This window comes from Nelumbo nucifera, chromosome 1, assembly GCF_055504915.1.
Source record: "Nelumbo nucifera cultivar China Antique chromosome 1, China Antique-T2T, whole genome shotgun sequence".
Classification (NCBI taxonomy): domain Eukaryota; kingdom Viridiplantae; phylum Streptophyta; class Magnoliopsida; order Proteales; family Nelumbonaceae; genus Nelumbo; species Nelumbo nucifera.
The window spans coordinates 184,264,390-184,287,375 of NC_142649.1; the positions used below are offsets into that span (position 1 = coordinate 184,264,390).

Below are 22,986 nucleotides of genomic sequence, written 5' to 3' on the forward strand. Positions count from 1 at the left end.
GAATACATTGATTACATTTAAAGCAGAATTGTGTCTGAGCAACATTCATAATTGAGGTTACTTTTTCTGAAGACTTACAAAAGCCGTCTCTTTTCTAGTTTGAAATGATTCAAAGTATCAATACCACTTTTCTCAACACACCCAATCTCTGGCTTACTTATATTACATGTGTTTGAAGGAGTGTCCTCCTTACGCTATTTCTTTCCCAACTAAATGCATTTAGGAAGGTTTTCAAATATTTTCTTCCCTATATTATAATGATTTGAGGTTTCCTTCTTGCAGATCAAGGCCACTCATTGTGCTAGTCTTTTTCAGCATCCAGTGAATAATTTCTCTAGAAACAGACAGTATTTGAAGTTGGAGGTTAGCTTCTCTGCATTTTCTACATTGCGTTGCTGGGATGTAGTCATGATTTACACATTTTTTCAATTAGCATGCTTCACCATTAGAGAATTTGTCATGTGATTTTTTAAGGTTTTGGTTCTTTTTTTTTAATTGATGCCTGTAGGCTGCTTTTATTTCTTTAGTTGATTCCTCAATGTTTTAAGTTTAACTTTATTGATTGCGTGAATGCCTCAAATTTATTGCAGAGGACTAAACAACCCAGCAGAAGCTTGATTTGTTCAGTTGCAACAGAAAGACCACTAAACCAGGTTGAAAAATCCAAAATGGAAACTCCAAGAGAGATATTTCTGAAGGATTACAAGTTGCCAGATTACTACTTTCATACAGTATGTTGGATGCTTTGGGTTTTTTAAAAACCTCTTATTTAGTTATTTTTGTTTGTCTCTGCATATTGGTTGTAGCATTGGCTAGAACTTGAACATCATAGGGCTATTTTTGTGTGCTTTCTTATTTAGTTAGTTTTGTTTGTCTCCGCATATTGGTTGTAGCATTGGCTCAAACTTGAACTTCATGGGGTCATTTTTGTGTGCGTTTACATTTCTTTTCATGTCAATCTCCATTATACGAGAACTTCTTAACCTGCATTATGTTATATTTAATTCATTGTGCCCATTCTGTAACTAGGTTCAGCTTTCACATTAGCTAAGCATTTTACTTTGTGGATCAGGTCAATTTGAAGTTTTCTCTAGGCGAGGATAAAACAATTATTTGCTCAGAAATAACCGTTTTCCCCAGAGAGGAAGGTAAGTTTTCAATATCCTATAAAAAAAGGTAAGTTTTCTGTAGTTTCTTGCAACTATGATGCTCCTTTGCATAAAAAATGCCAAAGGTTAGGACCATATCCAGTGTACCCCATCCAAGACCCCAGATAGCTGGGACCAACATTGGGCAATGGCCTTTTATTGATGCTCTTTATCATTTGTTACCTAGGGTGTTCTTTCCAAAAGATAAAAATTTATTTGGCTTTCTCCAGCCTTCTCCAGATTCACTGCTTAGATTGTTGTATGCATCAAAGCCTTTCAATGAAGGTTTTCTCATGCTTGGAAATAATTTTCAATCATTCACAAGTGAGAAGTGTAACACAGTGATCAAAATGAACTTAAACCAAATATTATAGTCAAAGATCTGTATTCTATTCATAGGGGTAGCTTACTCAAATCATGTCTGAATCATGTGACTTTGGCTCATTGGCGACTCTAGGTAATAGTCAAGTGCTTGCTTCCTAGGTGCCTGTGTTGGTGGCACATTTTGGAAAAAAAAGGTTGAAGGTTTCCAGTATATTATTTTCCACATTGACATGGACCATACTTATCTTTTTTATTATTTTAGATTGAAAGAATATCAAGAAATAGGAAAAACATGCACATATTAAATCTCTAGTTCCGCAATTGGGGGGGGGGATAAACAAATAAACAAGGAAATTAAAAGGCAGGAAGGAGGGAGATGTAAGATAATAAACAAATAAACAAGAAAATTAAAAGGCAGGGCTTCTTATGGTTAAGTGGGTCAAACATAGAGAGAAAGAAGGTAATTACAAAGAAAACAAAAAAGGTGGAGGGGTGAAGCCTTGAATGAGAGGGAGGGAGAATGAGAGAGAGATGAATGAGGGCAAAAGGTAAAGGGCAGAAACCCTTTTTTCCACAAAGAGGGGAAGACACAAAGATCAAAAGACAACATAACATGAAAAGAACAAAATTAATAACATACCTGGACTGCAGGAATCAATGGATCATTGTCTATTTTGTCTTCCTCTTCTCTTCTCTTCTTCTCTCAAAATCATTGCATATCTAGGATTTTTGTCTCAGCTCTCAAAATATATAATCCACTCAAGTTGGTGTATCCATGCTGTTAAATATCATTTAATGACTTAAGGTTATCTTGTCATTTGACATACTTAGGCCAGTGCATTATGAACTAAGGCTGGCACCATATTTATATAATTTGAGGTGTCCACACAAGGTGAACCCTCTACCAAACAAAATTGCCTTGTGAATTGTGATCTATGAAGGCACCTACACAATGCAATTCCTTGACAACAATGCCAGGTAGATAATAAATAAACCAACCTTGCAACTGTACCAAAACGAATGATTTTCAAGATGTTTTGACTATATAAGTGAGGCTAAAGTGAACTTGTGGGGTCATGTCTCGTAGAACATTGTTCTTGATCTGAGAATTTATAAACCATGCTTGATGCTTTTTCTTGCTATTTTATGTTTTGTCTTGATGCTCTTCATCTAACTATTTTTAGAGGTTTCTCCACTTATCCCCTCCTTATTCATTTTTGCAATAGGTACTGCTTCACCCTTGGTCTTGGATGGGCAAGATTTAAAGCTACTATCTATTAAAGTTAATGGAGAAGAATTGAAGGTATGCAGAGGCTGTTGCTATTAGAAGTTTACTTGTCTTCAAAACTTTTTTATTGGAATTTGTAGTTAAAAATATTCTTCCACATTTTGATTTCATTATCAAATGTGCCATTATTATCATCTGCATTATCTTGTCAAGTGGGGTATTATGAGATTTCTGGGGGTCATCTAGTGTGGGTTCCCAGGCTGTGTAGAAATTTGAATAATTGGGGGTCTGAATCTTAGCTACTCTGTTAGAGGTCCTTTGTGGGATCCCAATGCATGTAGAGTGAAGATTCAAGAGGGTTGAAAGCCTGCACAGGGGTCTTTTGGGTAGGCATATTATGAAGGTCCTGGAGGTTTTGTCTATTGGATCGTTTTTTTTTTTGAAAGTTTGGGAGGCACATGTTCCATCCATAATCTCCTTTTTGTGGGCAGCCATCTTGTACAAGATTCTGACCACTAACCTAACCATCTTATTTCCAAAGGCATGGAGATGGATGATTGGTTCTTCTATGTGGATTGGAGGTGGAATCTTGAAGCACCTGTTAATTCATTATGATCTCTCCATAAAGTTGTAATCACTTTGTACAGCTCTTTAGAAGACAGTTGGTCATTCTCTGGGACCTGCCTTGTTTTCCTGTTGGTTGGTGTTGGGATACAGCAAGTGCGAAGCTATTTTGAAGTCTTCTTCTCTTTATCATATGCTGATCTTTGTGGAAGGAAAGGAACCTCAGAATTTTTGAAGGGAAGGAAGCTCCTGTGGAGGTGGCTATTGGGAAGATTGAAAACATTTATATTATGGGTCTGTATTCAGGAGTTTAGGACTTTTAGGGGGTTTTAGGTTGTGTTTGATCAGTTGTTTCTTGTTTGTTGGGGCCTGTGCATGGGGTCTCTCTGTAATCTTCTACAAGGAGATGAAACCTCTCTTTTTGTTCTCATTTCTCTCTGTGGAATTATTATTTATTAAAAAAAGTGGCAGGTAGCATGTATCTTTTTCCACCAAATGCACTCTTAAGGCCATATCTTTTGTTGCAGAATGAGTTGTCATATTATTATATGCATTCTTTTCCCAATACTTGACTGTTCTGCAGTGTGGAGGGTCTTAGAAGGTGAAAGGCAGTAATGTTTTCTTAGATAAGTGTGAAAGGCAGTAATGTTGAAAAGGTATTCTGTTGGTTTTAGACAAGCTAGGGCCAACTTATGATGCTTGATGCCCTGCGCTGGCTGAAAGTTCCAAATTCAATTAGCAGTTGAATGTTGGGCCAAGCCTGAGCTTACAATATATAATTGTAGTATAGGCATTTAGAGATGTGATACTTAGAAACATGTTTTACTTATGAACTAATAAACATTTCACATTGTGAAACAAACCTGGCTTGAAATTAAGAATAATATTTATTTCTTTGTGTTTTTGCTTTCTTTATTTTCCCCTATAGAGGGCATTCTCAGAGCTTGCATGGAATTTCTTTTACCTATGCTTTATGGTGAGCTCAACCTATTGTGATGCCGCAGCAAGCTTCTAAGCATTAGGCTATTGCTATTCATGACTGCACTTAACAGGAGTAGTCGCTCAAGATTGAACAGACACTTACAAGGAGAAGAAAAAAATAAGAAAAGAAGAGGGAGAAAAGAGAGAGAGAGAGAGAGCTCGAGAGAGATTTTGATAAAAGAGAGTTGGGTTGTTGTTTGAAACAGCCGCCCCCCTCTTAAATTTATATACATAGTATCATACTTGTAAAAGGACTGAATTGCTTACATGGCAAGATAAAGATAAGATAAAGCTGAAAAAAAGACTAATCCTAACCTTATCCTAATCTTATAAAAGGCTAGTCCTAATCTTATCATAAAGAACTAATCCTAATCATAACTTATTGCTAACATACAAATAGTAGGGACCACCTTAGTGGGGTCCACATTAGTGTTCTCTACACTCCCCCTCAAGTCAGGAATAAATGTTTGTTATTCCCAACTTGCATAGATCTGCCTCTAACTTCTTCCTTGAAACCGCCTTGGTGAGAAGGTCTGCCAATTGCATGTCGGAGGTGATGTATGGAAGACATACTTCTTGAGATGTAACCCTTTTTCTGATAAAATGTCGATCCACTTCAATATGCTTAGTTCTGTCGTGTTGTACCGGATTATGGGCTATATTGATGGCGGCCTGATTGTCACAGTACAACATCAAGGGTTTCTCATAAACAATACCTAACTCAAATAATGATCTCAACCATAGAATCTCAGCTACACCATTTGCCATGGACCTATATTCAGCTTCAGCACTGGAACGAGAAACAACATTTTGTTTCTTACTCCTCCAAGAGACAATGTTACCTCCTACAAAAGCATAATATCCAGAGGTAGATCTTCGATCATCAACACACCCAACCCAACCAACATCTGTATACACTTCTATCTTCATGTGATCATTATTCTTGAATAAAATGCCTATGCCTGGGCACCTCTTCAAATATGCTAGTATCCTCCTCTCAACTGCAAGGAGGTGAGTAGTCCTAGGAAAGTGCATATATTGACTAACCACACTGACTGCATAACTGATGTCGGGTCGAGTGAGACAAAAATAGAGAAGTTTTCCAACTAACCATTGGAACATAGCTTTATCTTCAAGGGGCTCTCCACCCTCTGCATTGATCTTGTGCTTTTTGTTCAATAGGTGTGTTAGCAGGCTTAACACCCAACTTTCCTGTTTCTTCCAGTAGGTCAAGAACATGCTTTCTTTGAGAAACAAAAATCCCATGCTTGGATCTGGCTACCTCAATGCCCAAGAAGTATTGTAGTTCTCCCAGATCTTTTACCTCAAACTCTTGATGAAGGAGTTGCTTAAGGGACTCAATCTCAGTATTATTATTTCCTGTTACTACAATGTCATCCACATATACAACAAGCAAGGTTAAGGAAGAATCCATTCTCTTAATAAACAAGGTGTGGTCTGACTGGGCCTGTACATATCCGAACCTTTCAAGGGCTTGTCTAAATCTATCAAACCAAACTCTGGGGGACTGTTTTAGTCCATATAAGGCTTTGTTCAACCGACAAACATTCTTTCCTGTCTCTGTACCATAAAATCCAGGAGGCAACTACATGTAAACTTCTTGCAAGTCTCCGTTGAGGAAGGCATTTTTAACATTCATCTGATACAACGACCAAGAGTAACTGGCTGCAAGAGATAATAAGACTCTAATAGTGGTCATTTTTGCTACTGGTGCAAAAGTTTCCAAGTGGTCAATACCATATGTCTGAGTAAATCCTTTTGCAACTAACTAGGCCTTATACCTTTCAATATAATCATCAACATTATGTTTCACAGTGAATACCCATCTACATCCAACTGGTTTCTTACCTTTAGGCTGATAAACTATCTCCCAAGTATTATTTCTGATGAGGGCATCCATTTCTACTTTTATCAATGCTTCTTGTATTGTTCTGGGAATGGGAACGTCGGCAATGGATGCAAGAAAAGACTTATAGGAGGGAGACAAATGATCGTAAGACAAGAACTGAGAAATGCTTTGAGCTGTGGATGTGATGCAACGACGCTTGCCCTTATGAACTGCTATGAGAAGATCAAGATCATCTAATGAAGGTGAAGGCTCCATGGTGGGATGCCTCTCATCTGTAGTATCTGTGGTACTTGGATCTGGCTCTACAGAAGGAACTGGGGCTACTGTGGTACCGGGATCTGGATTTGTAGAGGAGACTGGGACTGGCCTGCACTATTGATGCCCTGAATCAACCTGTCTCCATCGTCTGTGATAGACTCTCACATCCCTGCATCTCTGACAGCCCTCCCCATTACACCCCTCTTCACTTAATGGGATAGGTAAAGGAACTTCTGACGAGTTAATCCCAACCTTACTACTTTCCCCCTGAGGAGAAACCCTTGGATAATAGGGTACATCTTCAAAGAAAGTGACATCCATTGAGACAAATCTTTTCCCAGAAGTAGGTTCATAGCAGCAATATCCCTTTTGAGTTTGTGCATAACCAAGGAAAATATATTTTGAGGCCTTAGGATCAAACTTGGAACGATGAGGGCCAAGAATTTGAACAAAGCATGTACAACCAAAGGTTTTAAGGGGAATGGTAAACAACTCTTTATCAGGATATAAGAGGGTAAATGGAGGTTTCATGTCAAGAACCCGTGAAGGAATCCTATTGATGAGATACACTGCTGTAAGAATAGCATCCCCCCAGAAACGTATAGGCACATTGGAGGTAAACATAATGCTTCTGGCTACCTCCAATATGTGTCTATTCTTTCTTTTAGCAACCCCATTTTGCTGTGGTGTATGAGGATAGGTACTCTGATGGATAATCCCATGTTCAAGCAAATAGGAGGCTAATGAGTTTGCAAATATTCTTTCGCATTATCAGGTCTAAAAATTTTGATCTTGACCCCAAATTGGGTTAAAATCATCTGATGAAAGATCTGAGTTAATGCTGGAACCTCATCTCGAGAACGCATGAGATAAATCCACGAAAAATGAGTATAATCATCAACAAACAATAGGAAATATCCGTACCCCCCATGGCAGTGGTATGGTAAGGTCCCCAAACATCAGTATGCATAATTTCAAAGGGAATATTACTTCTATTATTACTTAATGAATAGGTTGTCCTGCAGCGTTTTGCAAGTTCACAACTCTTACATTTCAAACTAGACATCTGGATAGATTCAAATAAACTAGGAAACAAACTCTTCAAAGCCCGAAAAGATAAATGACCCATCCTATTATGCTAAAGCATAGCCTGATCAACAGACTGAGAAACATAAGACCTCTTAGTCTCATTATCTTCCCAATGAGGACTCCCTCCAAGTAGATAGACTCCATTTACCTCACGGCCAGTCCCAATCACTTTCCTTGTCTCCAGATCCTGAAAAACACATCGATCAAAAAAAAAGGTTACTGAACAATTCTGTTTTTTTGTAATGCTACTAACTGAAAGCAAGTTAGTACTAAGCTTAGGAACATGCAAAACCGAAGATAAGGAAATAGCATTAGACAACTTGATGTCTCCCTTGCCAGAAATAGGAACGAGGGAGCCATCAACAATGGACACTTTGTCTCTGCCTGAAGATAAGTGATAGGTAGTAAATAGTGACGACAAGCCAGTCATATGGTCAGATGCTCCATAATCTATTATCCATGAATGTTCTGTATTACTTGCAACTGAGGCATGGTGAGCAGAGGCCCGATTACCTGAATGAGCAAAAGTTGAGGTAGGGGGTGCTGATGGTGTTTGAGGAGGTGGAGCTGAATTACCAACTTCATTTTCCAGCTGAACTAGCGCAACTCGGACAACAACTAGAGTGTCTAGAGGATTGCCTCTTGTGCTAGATGAGGTTGTACTATCAGTGTTAACAACCATATTTGCATTTCCCTTTTTGTTTTTGAGTTTTGTTGGAACTAGATGTGGATGCAACTTCCAACAAGTCTCTTTAGTATGTTTAGGTTTCTTGCATTGCTCACATACTAGGTACTTCTTAGCTTCCTTCTTCATGTCTCTTTCCTTATCACCCCCAGATTTGGGCTTAATTGCTGCCATAGCTGATTCAAAAGGCTGTTGCTGTAGCATAACTTTTCTCCTAGTCTCTTCGTTGTGCACTAAGGAATAGGCCTGGGACAGAGTTACACTGTCTCTTGTCAACAATTGCTGCCTCACAATATCATATTCTGAATTTAGACCAGCCAGGAACTCAAACACTCTATTAGTTTCAATCTGCTTTCTGTAAATCTGTGCATCTTTCTGACTTTCCCATTCAATTGATTCAAGGTGGTCAATTTCATGCCATAGGGATTTCAAGATTGAAAAATAAATGGAAACTGGTTTTTCACTTTGCTTGAGATTTTTAACCTCACATTTCAGCTCATAAGCCCTAGCAACATTAAGGGGCTAAGAGTAGGTTTCTTCAATAACATCCCATATTTCTTTAGCTGTTTTTGCCCATAAGTAATTTTGGCTGATGTGTGGCTGCATGGAATTGCACAGCCATGTTATCACCAAATAATTTTCCTGAATCCACTTAGCATAAGTGGGATCCTCCTTATTTGGTTCCTTCACATCTCCCAACAAATAGTTCAGCTTTCTTCTTCCTCCAATGGCCATCATGGCTGATTGGGCCCACTCTAAGTAGTTTGAACCATCAAACTTTACAGTTGTAATCTGGAAGGTGTTTTCAGTCATGCCACCTGAACCAGTCCCAAAAACACCCTCCCCTTGGTGCTTGAACTCCATTCTTGGTTAGGGGTTAAGCAAAAAACACCTTCTATTTATTGTAACAATCAGCCTACTGGGTCTGAAAACTAACGACAGTAGGTCTAGAAGCAGAAATCAGATTCAGAGAAAGAAAACATTTCCAATTCACTGTATCACTGTATCAATCAGCCTACTAAATCTGTGAACTAATAGCAGTTGGCCTAGGTACAGAACTCCAAAAACAGAGATCAGAGAACAGAAATCTGATAGCAGCCAAACTTAAAAACAAGTCTAATCTCTTATCCAGACACAGTAACAGTCCTGGATTTCAGGGTTTTCTCTTAAAACCCTAGAAGAGAAAAAGAAAAAAAAATTCTATATAGCCGTACCTCACAAATTAAGCTATCCTTGCTGCTGCCCTCAAGAAGGAGTAAGACCTTACCCAGGAATTTCTGAAAAAAACCTGATCTTGATTAAAAAATCTTCCTGAAATTCTGATCACCAACTTCAGTTTGCTCAAAACTGATATTGATTCTGATCAACCCGAGAAACTTCTGAAACAGAACTGATCTCGGAGAGAAATCTTCTTGATCGCCAACTTCAGTCTTGATGAGAGAACCAAAAGATCTGATTGGCACCTCCAATCTTGATCAAAGACCTAACCTTGATCACTTAATTCTTCTCTGATTCTTCCTGATTACAAGGAGCACTTTCCAATCCTTGGACAGTTGCTGAAGACTTCTTGTAATTTCCAAGAATCAGTCGAATGAAAAAAAAACTCAGTCCTAAATAATTCTCATGTGGTCGGCTGAATTAATTCCACATGAGAAACCCAAGATCAAATGCTCTGATACCAAGTAGTCGCTCAAGATTGAACAGACACTTAAAAGGAGAAGAAAAAAATAAGAAAAGAAGAGGTAGAGAGAGAGAGAGAGAGAGAGAGAGAGAGCTTGAGAGAGATTTTTATAAAAGAGAGTTGGGTTGTTGTTTGAAACAGCCGCCCCCTCCTAAATTTATATACATAGTATCATACTTGTAAAAGGACTGAGTTGCTTACATGGCAAGATAAGATAAGATAAAGCTGAAAAAAAGACTAATCCTAATCTTATAAAAGGCTAGTCCTAATCTTATCATAAAGAACTAATCCTAATCATAACTTATTGCTGACATACGAACAGTGGGGACCACCTTAGTGGGGTCCACATTAGTGTTCTCTACAACAGGGATGCCTTGGTCAAAGATTGTTATGAAGTCGTGAATAGAACAGTTGTATGGAACCCTTGGTTTAGCAGAAACTTGAACAATTGGGAGGTTGAAATTGAAAGTGTTACCCACAAGTGAGCCTGAGAAATAGAAGGATATGGATGATAGGTCAAGTTCCTTCTCTGTAAACCCTTCTTCTAGAAGCTGGACTCTCAACCCTCAAATGACTTCCCAAGCTCCAAAAATGGCACCCAGCTGTACCATCTAAGGTGGAATTCTTAGTTTGAATTGCAACTTTAGAGAAACCTTAACAGTGGACAAACTCGAGTAGGGACATGGTGCTGGGTGGTGTCAATGATACCCTCTATTTGGCTGAGATCAAGACTGAAAATCACTTACTTTTGCATTGTCCTTTTACCATGAACATATGGACAGCACTCCTGGATACTTTTGGATGGAGAGGTCACTTCTCAGACTCAATTCTTAAGTTCTTTCATGGATGGCATCTTGAAATATTAAGTAATAAAGGAAATGTTGTAAGGGCAGTTGGGCATTAATACCATTTGTTGTATTTCTGGTGTGAGTAATGCTTGTGTGTTTGAGAACAAATCTAGCCTGGAGGCTGTACTGCAAGGAAAATTCAAAGGCATCTTTTTTCATGGTTATTTGTACATGAATCCAAGGATTAAAATATCGATACAATACACCTGTATCGGGGTGTATCGTATCTGTATCAATGTACACATATATGCTTGGATACACCAAAACAAAGGTTTTTTAAAACATTTGAAACACTCCAAGGATAGATCCCAACTCTTTAAATAAAAAAAAGTAAAAAAAAAGTGTTAGTCATATCAATACACACTAATACCCAACATTGGGTATTGGGTGTATCGATATTTTAATCCTTGCATGAATTATTCGGGGGAGTTTCCCATAGCAGATATTTTGTTTATTTTTTTAAACATATATGGAATTACACTTTTTGTACATTACCATTGTACAATGCTTTGGTGTACATGGATATGTAATCATTTAATTTTTGGCCAATTTCTTAAACTACCCTTATGGTTTAGCTAATTGATTAACTCTACCCTGTTTACATATTTTCTTAAAGTACCCCTACTGTTTCTGACAGTTGTCTAAAACCTCCCTTGCCGTTAACTTTCCGTCACACTCCGTTCACATGTGACATCACGTGACTGGTATTTTTTAAATTCCTAAAATACCCTTCCTGTGACCTGTTCATCGTCCTCAAACTAGAGATCTACCTTCTTCTCTCCCTCTTCTCCCTCCCTGTTCCCATGGCCAACTGGACGGAAATTCTAGAAGAACTCTTACTTCATATCCGGAAACAGTTGAAGTTCATCGACTATTTCCGCTTTTCCACTGTTTGCCAGTCCTGGAGATGGCACACTATTTCCGTTTCCACTGTTTCTGGAAATGGTTGAAATTCCAGAAGAACTCTTCTCCCTCCCGCTGTTCCACTGTGCAGCACTAGGGATGATACACCCTCTTTACCCTCCACCATCCCAGCACCGCCTTTGCTTCTGTTCCCTGGAAAAGCCAAAGTAATTAACATCTTCTTTAATTTGATGGCCTAATCTCTACATCCAGTAAGGTCCGGGAGGGGCAAGAAGTTCCTGCTAATAGGATCTGGTGCAAAAATGTAACTTCTAAAGTGGCTTTCTTTATCTGGACAGCCTATATGAACAGAATTCTAACAAAAGATATCTGTCCAGAAGAGGCATGACCTTAGCAGACAGAAGTTATGTTCTCTGAAGGTTCTATTGAGTCAGCAGATCACCTACTTCTTCATTGTACTTTTCTGTATTGATCAGAAACAGAGTTTTGGCCATGTTTGGGGCAAGAGGTTGTTGTGCCGTCTAGAAACAGTGAAGTAATTTATAGATGGATGGTAGCAGGAAGGTTTGATTTGAAAAGGGAAAGTTGTTTGGGGTGTTATCCCAGCAGCCATTTTCTGGGTCATATGGCAAGAAAGAAATGGAAGAATCTTCTGCAATTGACAGTGCTCAGCTGATACAGTGTTCCAAAAGTTGTTGGAAAATTACTATTTGGGTCATGTGGCAAGAAAGAAATGGAAGAATCTTCTACAATCAATAGTGCTCAGCTGAAGCAAATTCTTTATCGGTTGGGTTTTATTTTGAAAATTTGAGGAATAGTGTTGGGCAAATTTGACATTTCATTTCTTTCCATTAGCACTTACTGGCGATGTCAATTGTCAGAAACAGTAGGGGTACTTTAAGACAATATGTAAACAGTAAGGGTAGAGAGTTAGTCAATTAACTAAACCATAAGGGTAGTTTAAGAAATTTGCCCTTTAATTTTTATAGCAATATAGTAGTATGGTACATTACCATTTCAAGGAAAAAAAGGCAATTGCTATTCCAAATGAAATAGTAAACATGCAAAAAGAACTCAAACATAGAAATAAGAGGTTGAAAGAGATGAGGAAGCACTAACTCAATCTGGAATGGATTAAGAGTATCTAAGGCTTGAATAGTACTAAGTGAACAACTCCTTTCCTTTTGTTAGATGTTGAAAATCAAGGGGTCAAGGGATGAGGTGTCTGCTTGTGTTTTTGAGTTACTACTCTTGTTCGAGTCTGTCTGCTTGGATCCTACTAAACCTGAGAGAAGAATTTGGACCCCTACCCTACATGTGCCTCTTTCCTCATATCCCTTTGCTTCTACTCAGCTCTTGGGGAGTTTTCTGTTAAAGAAATTTGGGCTAGACCTATCCCCCCTAAAATTGCTGTGTTCTGCTGGGAAGTTTACTATGGTGGAACCACCTGCCATCTGATGTAAGTATATTGTTTAATCCATCTACTTCTGGATGGCACACATGACAAGGGAGAATTTGTGGAAATGTATCAGAGCAGCTATTTTGTGGACTATTAGGGAAGAAAGGAATGCCAGAATCTTCTTAGAAAAGGAAAGAAATCTATCTGAGGTGAAGGATTGCACCTTGACAAGGGCAATCCATTGGTTGAAAACCTTAGAATTATTTGCTAACTTTTCCTTTGATGATCTTTGGAGAAATTGGCTAGTAGTGGCCAATACCTCTACTAGGAAGATTAGAAGAGTGGTAGAATGGACACCTCCTCCAGAGGGTGTCATTAAGTTGAACTTTGATGGGAGTATCCAGGGTAACCCAGGACCTTTGGGTATCGGAGGAGTCCTAAGAAATAAGGATATCAACATTATCTCCTTATTTTCAGGACCAGTGGGGGTGGGTGACTCTACAAGAGTAGAGATAGCTTCTGTGAAAGGGATTCAGATAGGAAACCAGCTTGGAGTGGAACATTTATTAATTGAAGGTGATTCACAGGTGGTGGTGGGATGGTTCCTGAAACCGGATTCTGCCATTTGGAGTTATAGAGATCTCCTTAAAAAAAGTGAATTGGCTGACTAGCAATATGACAGTTAGTGTTCAGAGGGTGAGCAGATCAGCAAATGCTATAGCTGATTCATCAGCCAAACAAGGGGCTTCTAGGGACTGTCTGTATTGGACCACCTTGTAACTTATTCAAATTTTATTTGAGAATCTTTCTTTAGTTTTCCGAAGAGGTTGCATCTTGTGCCTCTTCTTGGGATGCTTGTGACTCTTACTCTGTGTTTAATAAATTTCTTCATTCATAAAAAAAAACCAGACTTACATATACTCACCCCTACTAAAAGGATATTCTAACCATTTATTCCTTTTAATCTAAACCATGAAAAATAATATCAAATAGTTGATGGAGAGAAAATATCCCTAGGTTCATTTGACTTCACTTAAGCTTACTGAAAATAGAGGTTCTTCTTATCCAAATGGATACTCCTATTTTCATTGCCTCCCATACCAATATAATCTAAAAATGACATTGATAAAAAAAAGTAATCTAAAAATGATTGGTGTAAGCCTAAAACTTTCACCAAATGCTTATTAGAGATTTATGTTACACATTGTGATTCATTAAATATGGTTATGAACACAGTTCTTTAATGCAAAGTGTATCTATAAAAATGTGAAAAAAGACAGCATTGTATCAAGTTAACTTGTAACACCTCAAAAGCATTTGTTATGAACTTATATTAAGTAATTTGAATAAAAAGTCAAGACTCTCTTGAACCTTTGAGAGTAAGTTGTAGGGATTGTGACAAGTGCTAATATTGAATATTCATAAAAAAGTGCTAATATTGAATCATAATTTCCCATAAATGGTGTTTATGGGTGTTGTAATCTAGATATATTAAGCACAAAAGTAGGCATAGTTTTCTAATCTTGGTGGAATGTGGGTTTGTTCTTCAAGGTAAGAACTGGTTGAGTATAGTTTAGGGTGGATTTGTGCTGATTGACTTAGATGAGTTTTTTTTTTTGAAGGATAAAAGGAAATTTCGTTAAACTGAAAAACACAGTACATCTCAAAGTGCTGGTTGTCTAGTTGACAAACCAACTTCAAAACAGAGATTACAAAACAAATTAGATGAGTTTTGAAGATAAAAAAGGCAATTTGGTGAAATATGTTTTTGAGGCAGGTCTATTAAAAGTTATTCTTGGGGGGAGGGGGGTAATGTGAGTTGATGGTATTTTGAGAGTAGCTTTTACTTTGGTTGTTGTTGCTTGCCCTATTGAGGATTCTTTTGATGCAGAATTATTAAGTGGTGGATGCTATTTTTGCTTCATTATTCCTTTGTGTTTTTTTTGTCATAGTTTCTTTTGTTGTAAAAGAATTCCTATTCATTCTCTTTCAATTTTAAAATGGTTTTGATTATTGGCAGATGACTCTCTTTTCTTTTGAACCGCTTTCTTTGGTGTATCATTTCTCACCTCCTTATGTTAAAAGTGGAGAGATTTTATGTAAAGAAATGAAGTAGGAGACAGACCCTGTTTTTCAATCATGCTTTTATTGGGAGAAAAAAATGTTATGCTTGTCTTTTGTTCCTCCTAGTGTTGGAATGGAAAGACAATACACAGTACAATGTCTTTCAAAGAAAAATAATTGGTCAACCATGTGCCATTTCTCCATGTTTTAACCAATGTTTTCGAACCGCCATTGACCCAGATGGTTGGACAGTTCAGACCGGAAACCCTCCAGGCAACCGTTTCTATTTTACTCTAAACCTAGTCTCGGCCAAAAACCGTTGAATTGGTCAACAACCCATTGACCCGGGCGGTTGAATCATCGACCTATTCAATGGTTTTTGGCCATTTTTTATTTTAATTATTTTATTTTATTTTTTATTTTTTTTGCTAGAACGGGTCATTCGTTTGAACCGGGTGGTTGAATTGTCGACCTGGAAACCGATGGCCAGAACGGTTCCGTTTCTGGGTCAGTTTTTAAAACATTGGTTTTAACCATATGGTCCGTATCTTCAGGGATCGGGACTTGGTTACTTATCTCCTTCATTTCCAAGTGTTAGGATTTTTGTCATTTCTTTTCTTGGGAATGTTTGGTCTCACTTGGGTGGTCCTAGAGGTATATTGGAAATGTTGACTGTGGAAACCAATTGGTCTCGGTTTGAGAGGATAGTTGTACCATAAAGTCATCATTATGATTGTCATCTAAGCCATCATCTTCATTGCAAGTGCGTTTTTATATTGGAGTGTATGGATAAATAAATAATTGTGTATTTGATGGCAAGTTGGTGACTTTATTGGGGTATATCCTCTTTCTCATACAATCATAGGTTTTGGCATCCAAGGAATTCAAAGGCTGTAACCTTATTGAGATCCTCCAATTATCTACAGGTGTTCGTCCATTCTAGGTTTTGATATTGATGGTTTGGTTGGGGATGTCATTCTACAGTTTGATGGGAATTCTCTTTATTTGGTTACAAATGGAACCTGCCAGTTGATGTGGAAAGCCTTTTGAAGCTCCCTCTTCACATTGTCAAGGAACAGGTGGAAATTGTAGAGAAGATGGGCCGAATGGCCCATAGGCTGTTTTATTCTTCCTTGTTATTTATGTTTTTCTGTAATGGGCCTTATTCTGGGCCCATCCTATCTATATTAAGTTCTTTGTAAATTCTTGCCCAACTAAGGGCCTCCTTGTAATTATTCAAACCTATCTTAATAAAATAGTGTTAGGGTGCTGAGAGAGAGCAGGTTCGAAACTCTCATTCTCAAACCCTCATTGCCGAACTTTCAAGCTCTCCTCTCTTCAGTTTTCTTCATGGTATCAGAGCAGGCCTGAACTTCAATATTCTAGGGCTGGAAGCTTAGGCTCGTGTTGCCTGATTCTTGGAGGTCATTGGAAGTGCCCAAGACTAGAATCTCTTGGAGAAGTGGTTTGGTGACCAGGAAGAATCAGAGAAAAAAAGGAAGGGGAACAGCTTGGTTCTGGTTTGAAGCTCGAAACTGTAAGTTGTGCTCAGGTTTCTGGGTTATTTTCTGATGTGTTTGGACTGTTGAAGTGTCCGAAAATTTCTGGTTGTTCTTTACTACCTTCGGCTGCCATTGAATCTGGTTTAACCCAAAAATTTCTGGGCTGTTTTCACTCCTTCTTGGACTGTCAAAACTGCCGAAACATCCTTGTAACAAGGCTGTGAATTGTTACTTATATTTGGCTATTTTTGGGGGGCTGCACGAACTGTTCTTAAGGCATTTTTTCTTTTTTGACAGTGGGGTTGTCTCTATTGCCCACACTGTGTTTGTAAAAAGGCCTTTTCAGCAATACCAATTGGTATTTACTCATCTTGGTTATTTCTTTGGTGGTTATCTTGAAGTCCAGATTTGAAAAGGTACTTCGGCTGAGTGCTCAGTGCCTAGAAGTTTCTGATTACTTCTTGAAGGCTGAACTCAGTGTATTGCCTTCTTGTGGTCGGCTGAACTCAGTTCTTGCTCGTCCTCATTCAGTATACTTGTAGAAGTCATCTGAAATCATATTTGAAGTGTTTACATGATGTACTCCTCAGAGTTTGAAAACAAAAGTGGTGCTGAATATGGACTGGTTCAGGGGACTCCAAGTGATTCCTTATTGACTGTGACCACAGTTAAACTAGATGGAACTAATTATCTAGCATGGTCACAATCAGTAAAGATTTATGTATGGTAGTAGAGGAAAGTGGGGGTTCATTTCCGGGAGTAAGAAGGCTCCCCCAGCAGATGACCAAACTGTCCACAGAAACTATTTCAGTAAAAGTGGGGCACTGGATTAAATCTCTAGATCTATTTGGCACTTTCTATACAGAAGATATCATTGGAGGTTGGCAGCACATGGCATCCTCCTCCACAACAAAATCTGTTTATCTTATTTGTTCGAGCCCTTTTCTACATACCCAAATCAAATTAGACTTTGATGGATGTAGCATTAGGAATTTTGCAGCATTGGGTGTGGGCAGTGTTCTTAGAAACAGAAACAGGTCAATGCTAGCCATTTACTCAGTGTTGATAATCAATAGAGGTTCTACATAAGCTGAAATGATCGTAGTGCTTTGGGTTTGAGATTGAGTGGAGCATTCAACATCTGGGAGTTAGTGGTGGAAGTGGACTTGAAAGTGATTGTGGTGTGGTTGTGAAACATCAGTGAAAGCTCTTTTTTTCTTTTGAGAAAAGGTAAAGTATTTCAGTAAAGAAGAAAAGGATTACATAAGACCTGCACAGTAAAGCACTGAGCAGGAAAACAAAGCAAAACTTTATACATCCCAAGGGCTTCTATTCAGCTAGACACAAATATATTTGCAATTGCCAAAAAAAGTATTGTATGGAGTGTTCTTGAAAAACTTGTGAAAAGGCACCCATGAATAAAGTCTTCTCCAAAGAACTTTTAGAACTGTGTCTTCCGGATTGTACTTGTCTTCAAAAAGCCTCTTGTTCCTCTCTGTCCAAACTGTCCACAGAACTGCTGATGGAATTACTCCACAGATGATTTTTTCCTTTTTTAGATAAACCAGCTCGGTTCCAGCTCCAAAGTAATTCCTATAGACCTTTTGGGAAGCACAAAGACACCTCAAAGCATCTCAAAGCCTTCAGCCAAAACTCCCTTGCAAACTTACAGTGTAGAAATAAATGTTCCATGTCTTCAGAGCTTTCGCCACACATTAAACATTTTCTAGGTTCCATCAGTCTTCTTCTTTTTGACAGGTTTTCAGCAGTCAAAAAGGCAACTTAGGGAGGTGGTGCAGTTTTCCAAGCCTTGTTTCAAGGAAAGCTAACCCCCTCTTCAGAGCAAAGTTTGTTGTAGAAAGATTTTACTGAGAATGAGACTGAGTTCTCCCATGCCCAAACTCTTTTGTCAGATCTTGATCTGTCAAGCCTGATAGTACTCAGAAGATGCATCAAGTCCAGCCATTGCTCTATTTCCCAGTCATTTAGGTCCCTTCTGAAGAAGGGGCTCCCACCTCCAGACCCTTGACACTGTGAGGAGGTCTCTGAAACTAGAGATTATAGGAATGTTACGAGAGAAATAAGTCAGCTGGAAAGGGAACTAATAATCATCTATTCATGGGTTCAAAAACATCAGCAAATTTAGTGGCTAATGTCATGGTTAGGCAAGGGTTAATAGAGCTTACATATTTTTAGGAACCTTGTAACTTGAACATCTGTACCAAGATAGAGGAATGGGATAGGTTGCAATGCTAGTTATGCTTGGGGTGCTTGGCACTTATTGAACATATTCATTTTTCTATCAGGATCAGTGCCACTTAATTGTTATCAATAAAAAGAAAGAAAAGAATCCTGTGCCAGTTGGTACTGGAGGGATCTTCCTTAATATGGATGGGGGCACATTATGCGATGGCGGCAAATCCAGGTTTGCACATTGTAAGTCTGTAGTGATCCCACTGGGGGTGCTAATTCCACCAAATGAGAAATTTTAGCTATCCCTACTGGCTCTAGGATTGCTAAGAGGTGCACCTATTGTCCACTGAATATAATTTTGCTCCCATAGGTGGGTATAAGAATGACAGCAGGTTGGGGCAACTTATACCTCTGATCCTGCTGAACTAGCACCAACTCAAACCCATCTACTCCAAGGAGGAGGTGAGACATAAGCCAGGGCAAATGGTGGGGAGGTGGGAGGAAAGGTGCCTGTCCATATATCATAATTTGTATGTGTATAATGCGTTCCCAACTCGTGATATGTTTTTTATCATCATTGTTATTATTATAATGTTCTTCTTGTTGTAGTTATTATAAATATTATTGTTATTATTATTACTGTCTTGTAGGGAGAAGATTTCCACTTGGACTCACGCCATCTAACAGTTCTGTCACCACCAAGGAGTAACAAATTCACACTGGAAATTGTTACTGAGATATATCCCCAGAACAACACATCATTAGAGGTGAATGCCTTCTTAAAATCTGTGGGTTCCTGCACTGATGAATCCTTATTCTTTGTCCTCACGTAACAGTTCTTGTCTGTAGGGACTTTACAAGTCCTCTGGGAACTTCTGCACACAGTGTGAAGCAGAGGGCTTCCGAAAAATTACATTTTATCAGGTTAATTCCTGCCACCAACAATGGGTTTTATGAATTTATTATTTATTCTGTTTATCTTTTTTTTTGTTTTTTTTAAACTTTGATGTTTGTGCTATCAGGATCGCCCCGATATCATGGCGATATACACTTGTCGTATTGAAGCTGATAAGACCCTGTATCCTGTGTTGTTATCTAATGGGAATCTTATAGAGAAAGGAGACCTTGAGGTGACTATACATTTTATGCAGCAATGAGGTAGTGGAATGGGTTCTAGTGCTACCTTACATTTACCATTTCATTCTATTGCAGGGTGGAAGACATTATGCTATTTGGGAGGATCCCTTCAAGAAGCCATGCTACTTGTTTGCCTTGGTTGCTGGTCAATTGGAGAGCAGAGATGACACATTTATTACTCGTTCAGGCCGAAAGGTGTCTTTGAGGATTTGGACTCCAGTGCAAGACCTGCCAAAGACTGTCCATGCTATGTATTCCCTTAAGGCTGCTATGAAATGGGATGAGGATGTCAGTTTTCATCTTCTAGACAGTTATTTTGTTCAATTTCCAAGGGAATTAGTTGGATAAGATTCTAAAACAATGCTTTGATGTTTCTCTCTCTTGTTCTCTCTATGCCTCACTTGTAACAGGTTTTTGGTCTTGAGTATGACCTTGATCTCTTCAACATTGTCGCTGTTCCTGATTTCAACATGTAAGTGTTAGGATGGAACTGTTCATTTATTTTCTGGGACAAAATAACACTTTTTTAGGCATTGTCAGTTTCATGTTAGTAGCTGATAATATTCCTTTTTCTTGCTTCATTTGCAGGGGAGCCATGGAAAATAAGAGTCTAAATGTATGGTTAATTCTTTGAAGACCCTAGAACAACTAACACATTACCTGTTCTGTTCCCACTCAAACTGAAAATGATTTGAAATGCTTCTGAACAGATATTCAACTCAAAGCTTGTCTTGGCTTCTCCTGAAACTGCTACAGATGCAGATTATGCTGCAATTTTGGGAGTTATTGGTCATGAGGTTTTTTATCACTTCAATGTTTATTGTTTTGGAATTTGGTCCTATATGTATTAAATTCACACTGATTCAAGTTTCTTAACCTTTTATACTGTTGCAGTACTTTCATAATTGGACTGGTAACAGGTCAGTTCATGTTTCTTAATTTTTTCTTAGAAGTTATTCATGTTTGCTATTTTCTTAGATATTATTTTACTACATTGATTGGTTCCTTATTTACCTTAATTGCTTGGTCCTGATGATGCCATTCTACAGTGGTAAATTGCAGTTTTTTAAGTCACAAATTGCCAGATTTTTGGGCTGTTCTTTTTTTTGATGAGTAATAGTATAATTTTATTAATCCAGAAACTGATTTAGAGTTGTGACTTCATACAACATCCCACGGAGAGGTGTGAGCTGCAGCCCCTCCTAGAAGCTTATAAGTAATCTAGGAATAAATTACAGAAATAACAGCTGAGCCCATAACAGTTCTTCCCTATTTACCATTTGCTGATCTCCCCATCCACTGTGTAAAAATCAACATGTTCCTTGTCAACCAATTAAATTTCTTCATTTCATTCTTGTAGCACCATATAACATCCTTGGGGTTTTTCAACCAGCCCACCACCACCTTGGAGCCCCCTTCAATTATCAAATTCTCTACCCCCAAGTGGTTTGGGCTGTTCTTATTTAATAGGTTTTTTGAATTGAGAAATTCCTTAAATGCATTCTTGCCAGACTGGTTATGTTCATTTTGGTTACTAGGCTTGGGATTGAAAACTATTTAACAATATCTTTTCAACTTAAAATACCTCTTGATGTACTGATAGTCTGATATCTGGCCATATGTGCAAGCTTGAGTTCAATTTTGTTTGCCTAAAATTCATAACATTTTTTGCAGAGTTACATGTCGTGACTGGTTCCAGCTCAGCCTAAAGGAAGGTCTGACAGTCTTTCGAGATCAGGTATGACAGTATGATGCATTTTCTCTATGTTCTTGTTGATGATACCCTTTAGCCTTTCCGTGAAACATTATCATATGCACGTGATTTCCTTTCAAGAGATGCTTCTGAAATCTGTTGTATTTGCCAGGAATTTTCATCTGACATGGGTAGTCGTACAGTTAAGCGTATAGCAGATGTTTCAAAGCTTCGCACTTACCAGTTCCCTCAGGTACTGATTCCCATTATCTTTGTTGTTGTTAGAATATGTACATATTCTGGAGAATACAACAGAAGTGCATTGGAGTATGTTTGGGCATTTCTATAATTGTACAAGGGCATTATTGGAATTATGGATTTTATATATGTTATTTGTAAGTGGCTTCCCCGAGAAGCCATCTGATATGGGCCTTATTTAAACCAATACAATTCTAGTGGAGAGTGAATAAGTGTGCATTGAGAGATGTAGACCATGAGGTAGAATGGGTGTAAGGACAAGGGTGTCATCTTCATATCTTGTTGTATTTCACTCTCATATGGTAAAGCATTGATCTATCTCCCCATGGATGCAGGCACTGATGCTGAACCATGCTAAATCCTGTTTTTTTTCCTTATGGTTTTTGTTCTCTTCTAAGTTTCTCAACAATATCAATGCTTTTTTTTTTATGAATAACTGATTACTTCATTGAATTTAAAGGAAAGTGTACAAGAGAAAGGGAGAGAGAGACAAGCTCTCTTATCTCTCCCCTTTAACTTTAGGTATAATTACAATTACATTTGTGCCCAAAATGTTTGAATTCTCCAAACCCCTTGCTTGGCTAGCGCACAAGCCATTGAATTATCTGTTCTTTTCACGCACTGTATTCTCAGTTCCATGTCCTTTGTGATCCATCTAAACTTTTTCTTCTCATTATTGTATTTCCACATCCTACTTTCCTCATCCAGTAGCCAAGTCACCACTAGTTTGGAATCCCCTTCAATGATTAGCTTTCTAGCATTCATGGTTCTAGCCGCACCCCTTCCATAACGGCCATTACTTCCACTTTTAGTGAGTCTCCTTCACCTGCTGGGCCCGAGAATAATGCACACACTTTACCCTCCTCATCCCTGAATACACCTCCAATTCCTGACCTTCCTGGGTTTCCCATGCTACTGCCGTCAAAGTTAAGCTTTATAAATCCTCTTTCTGGAGGGGTCCAGATAGGAATAATAGGCTGCTTATTGACATTTGAGTCTGCCACTATCTTCCAGTTTCTAATGATATCATCAATGGATATATGTGAGAAGTTTCTTAAGGATTTCAGCCATTGAGCCACTCTAATCAGTATTGATTTAATCAAGGCCTCTTTTGTTCTCTACTTTTCTCTAAAAATTCTTGCATTTCTTTCTTCCCACACTACCCAGATTATTGCCGCCCTAGCACTCTTCCACATGATG

At 38.4% G+C, this 22,986-nt stretch overlaps 1 protein-coding gene across 1 annotated transcript in view; it reads left to right on the top strand.

Annotated features, from left to right (window-relative positions):
- Nucleotides 1–283: 283 nt before the first annotated feature.
- The window catches only part of LOC104596022 (puromycin-sensitive aminopeptidase-like), a 35,952-nt gene continuing 13,249 nt past the window's right edge, over nucleotides 284–22,986 (top strand). The window contains exons 1-14 of the mRNA XM_010257001.3: nucleotides 284–363; nucleotides 591–731; nucleotides 1,073–1,148; nucleotides 2,699–2,775; nucleotides 19,349–19,465; nucleotides 19,548–19,622; nucleotides 19,721–19,828; nucleotides 19,911–20,123; nucleotides 20,246–20,307; nucleotides 20,424–20,451; nucleotides 20,546–20,632; nucleotides 20,730–20,755; nucleotides 21,510–21,573; nucleotides 21,701–21,781. Of these exons, the coding sequence (XP_010255303.1) occupies nucleotides 669–731; nucleotides 1,073–1,148; nucleotides 2,699–2,775; nucleotides 19,349–19,465; nucleotides 19,548–19,622; nucleotides 19,721–19,828; nucleotides 19,911–20,123; nucleotides 20,246–20,307; nucleotides 20,424–20,451; nucleotides 20,546–20,632; nucleotides 20,730–20,755; nucleotides 21,510–21,573; nucleotides 21,701–21,781 (1,077 nt within the window). The 5' untranslated portion in view covers nucleotides 284–363; nucleotides 591–668. The remainder of the gene's footprint in view (nucleotides 364–590; nucleotides 732–1,072; nucleotides 1,149–2,698; nucleotides 2,776–19,348; nucleotides 19,466–19,547; nucleotides 19,623–19,720; nucleotides 19,829–19,910; nucleotides 20,124–20,245; nucleotides 20,308–20,423; nucleotides 20,452–20,545; nucleotides 20,633–20,729; nucleotides 20,756–21,509; nucleotides 21,574–21,700; nucleotides 21,782–22,986) is intronic.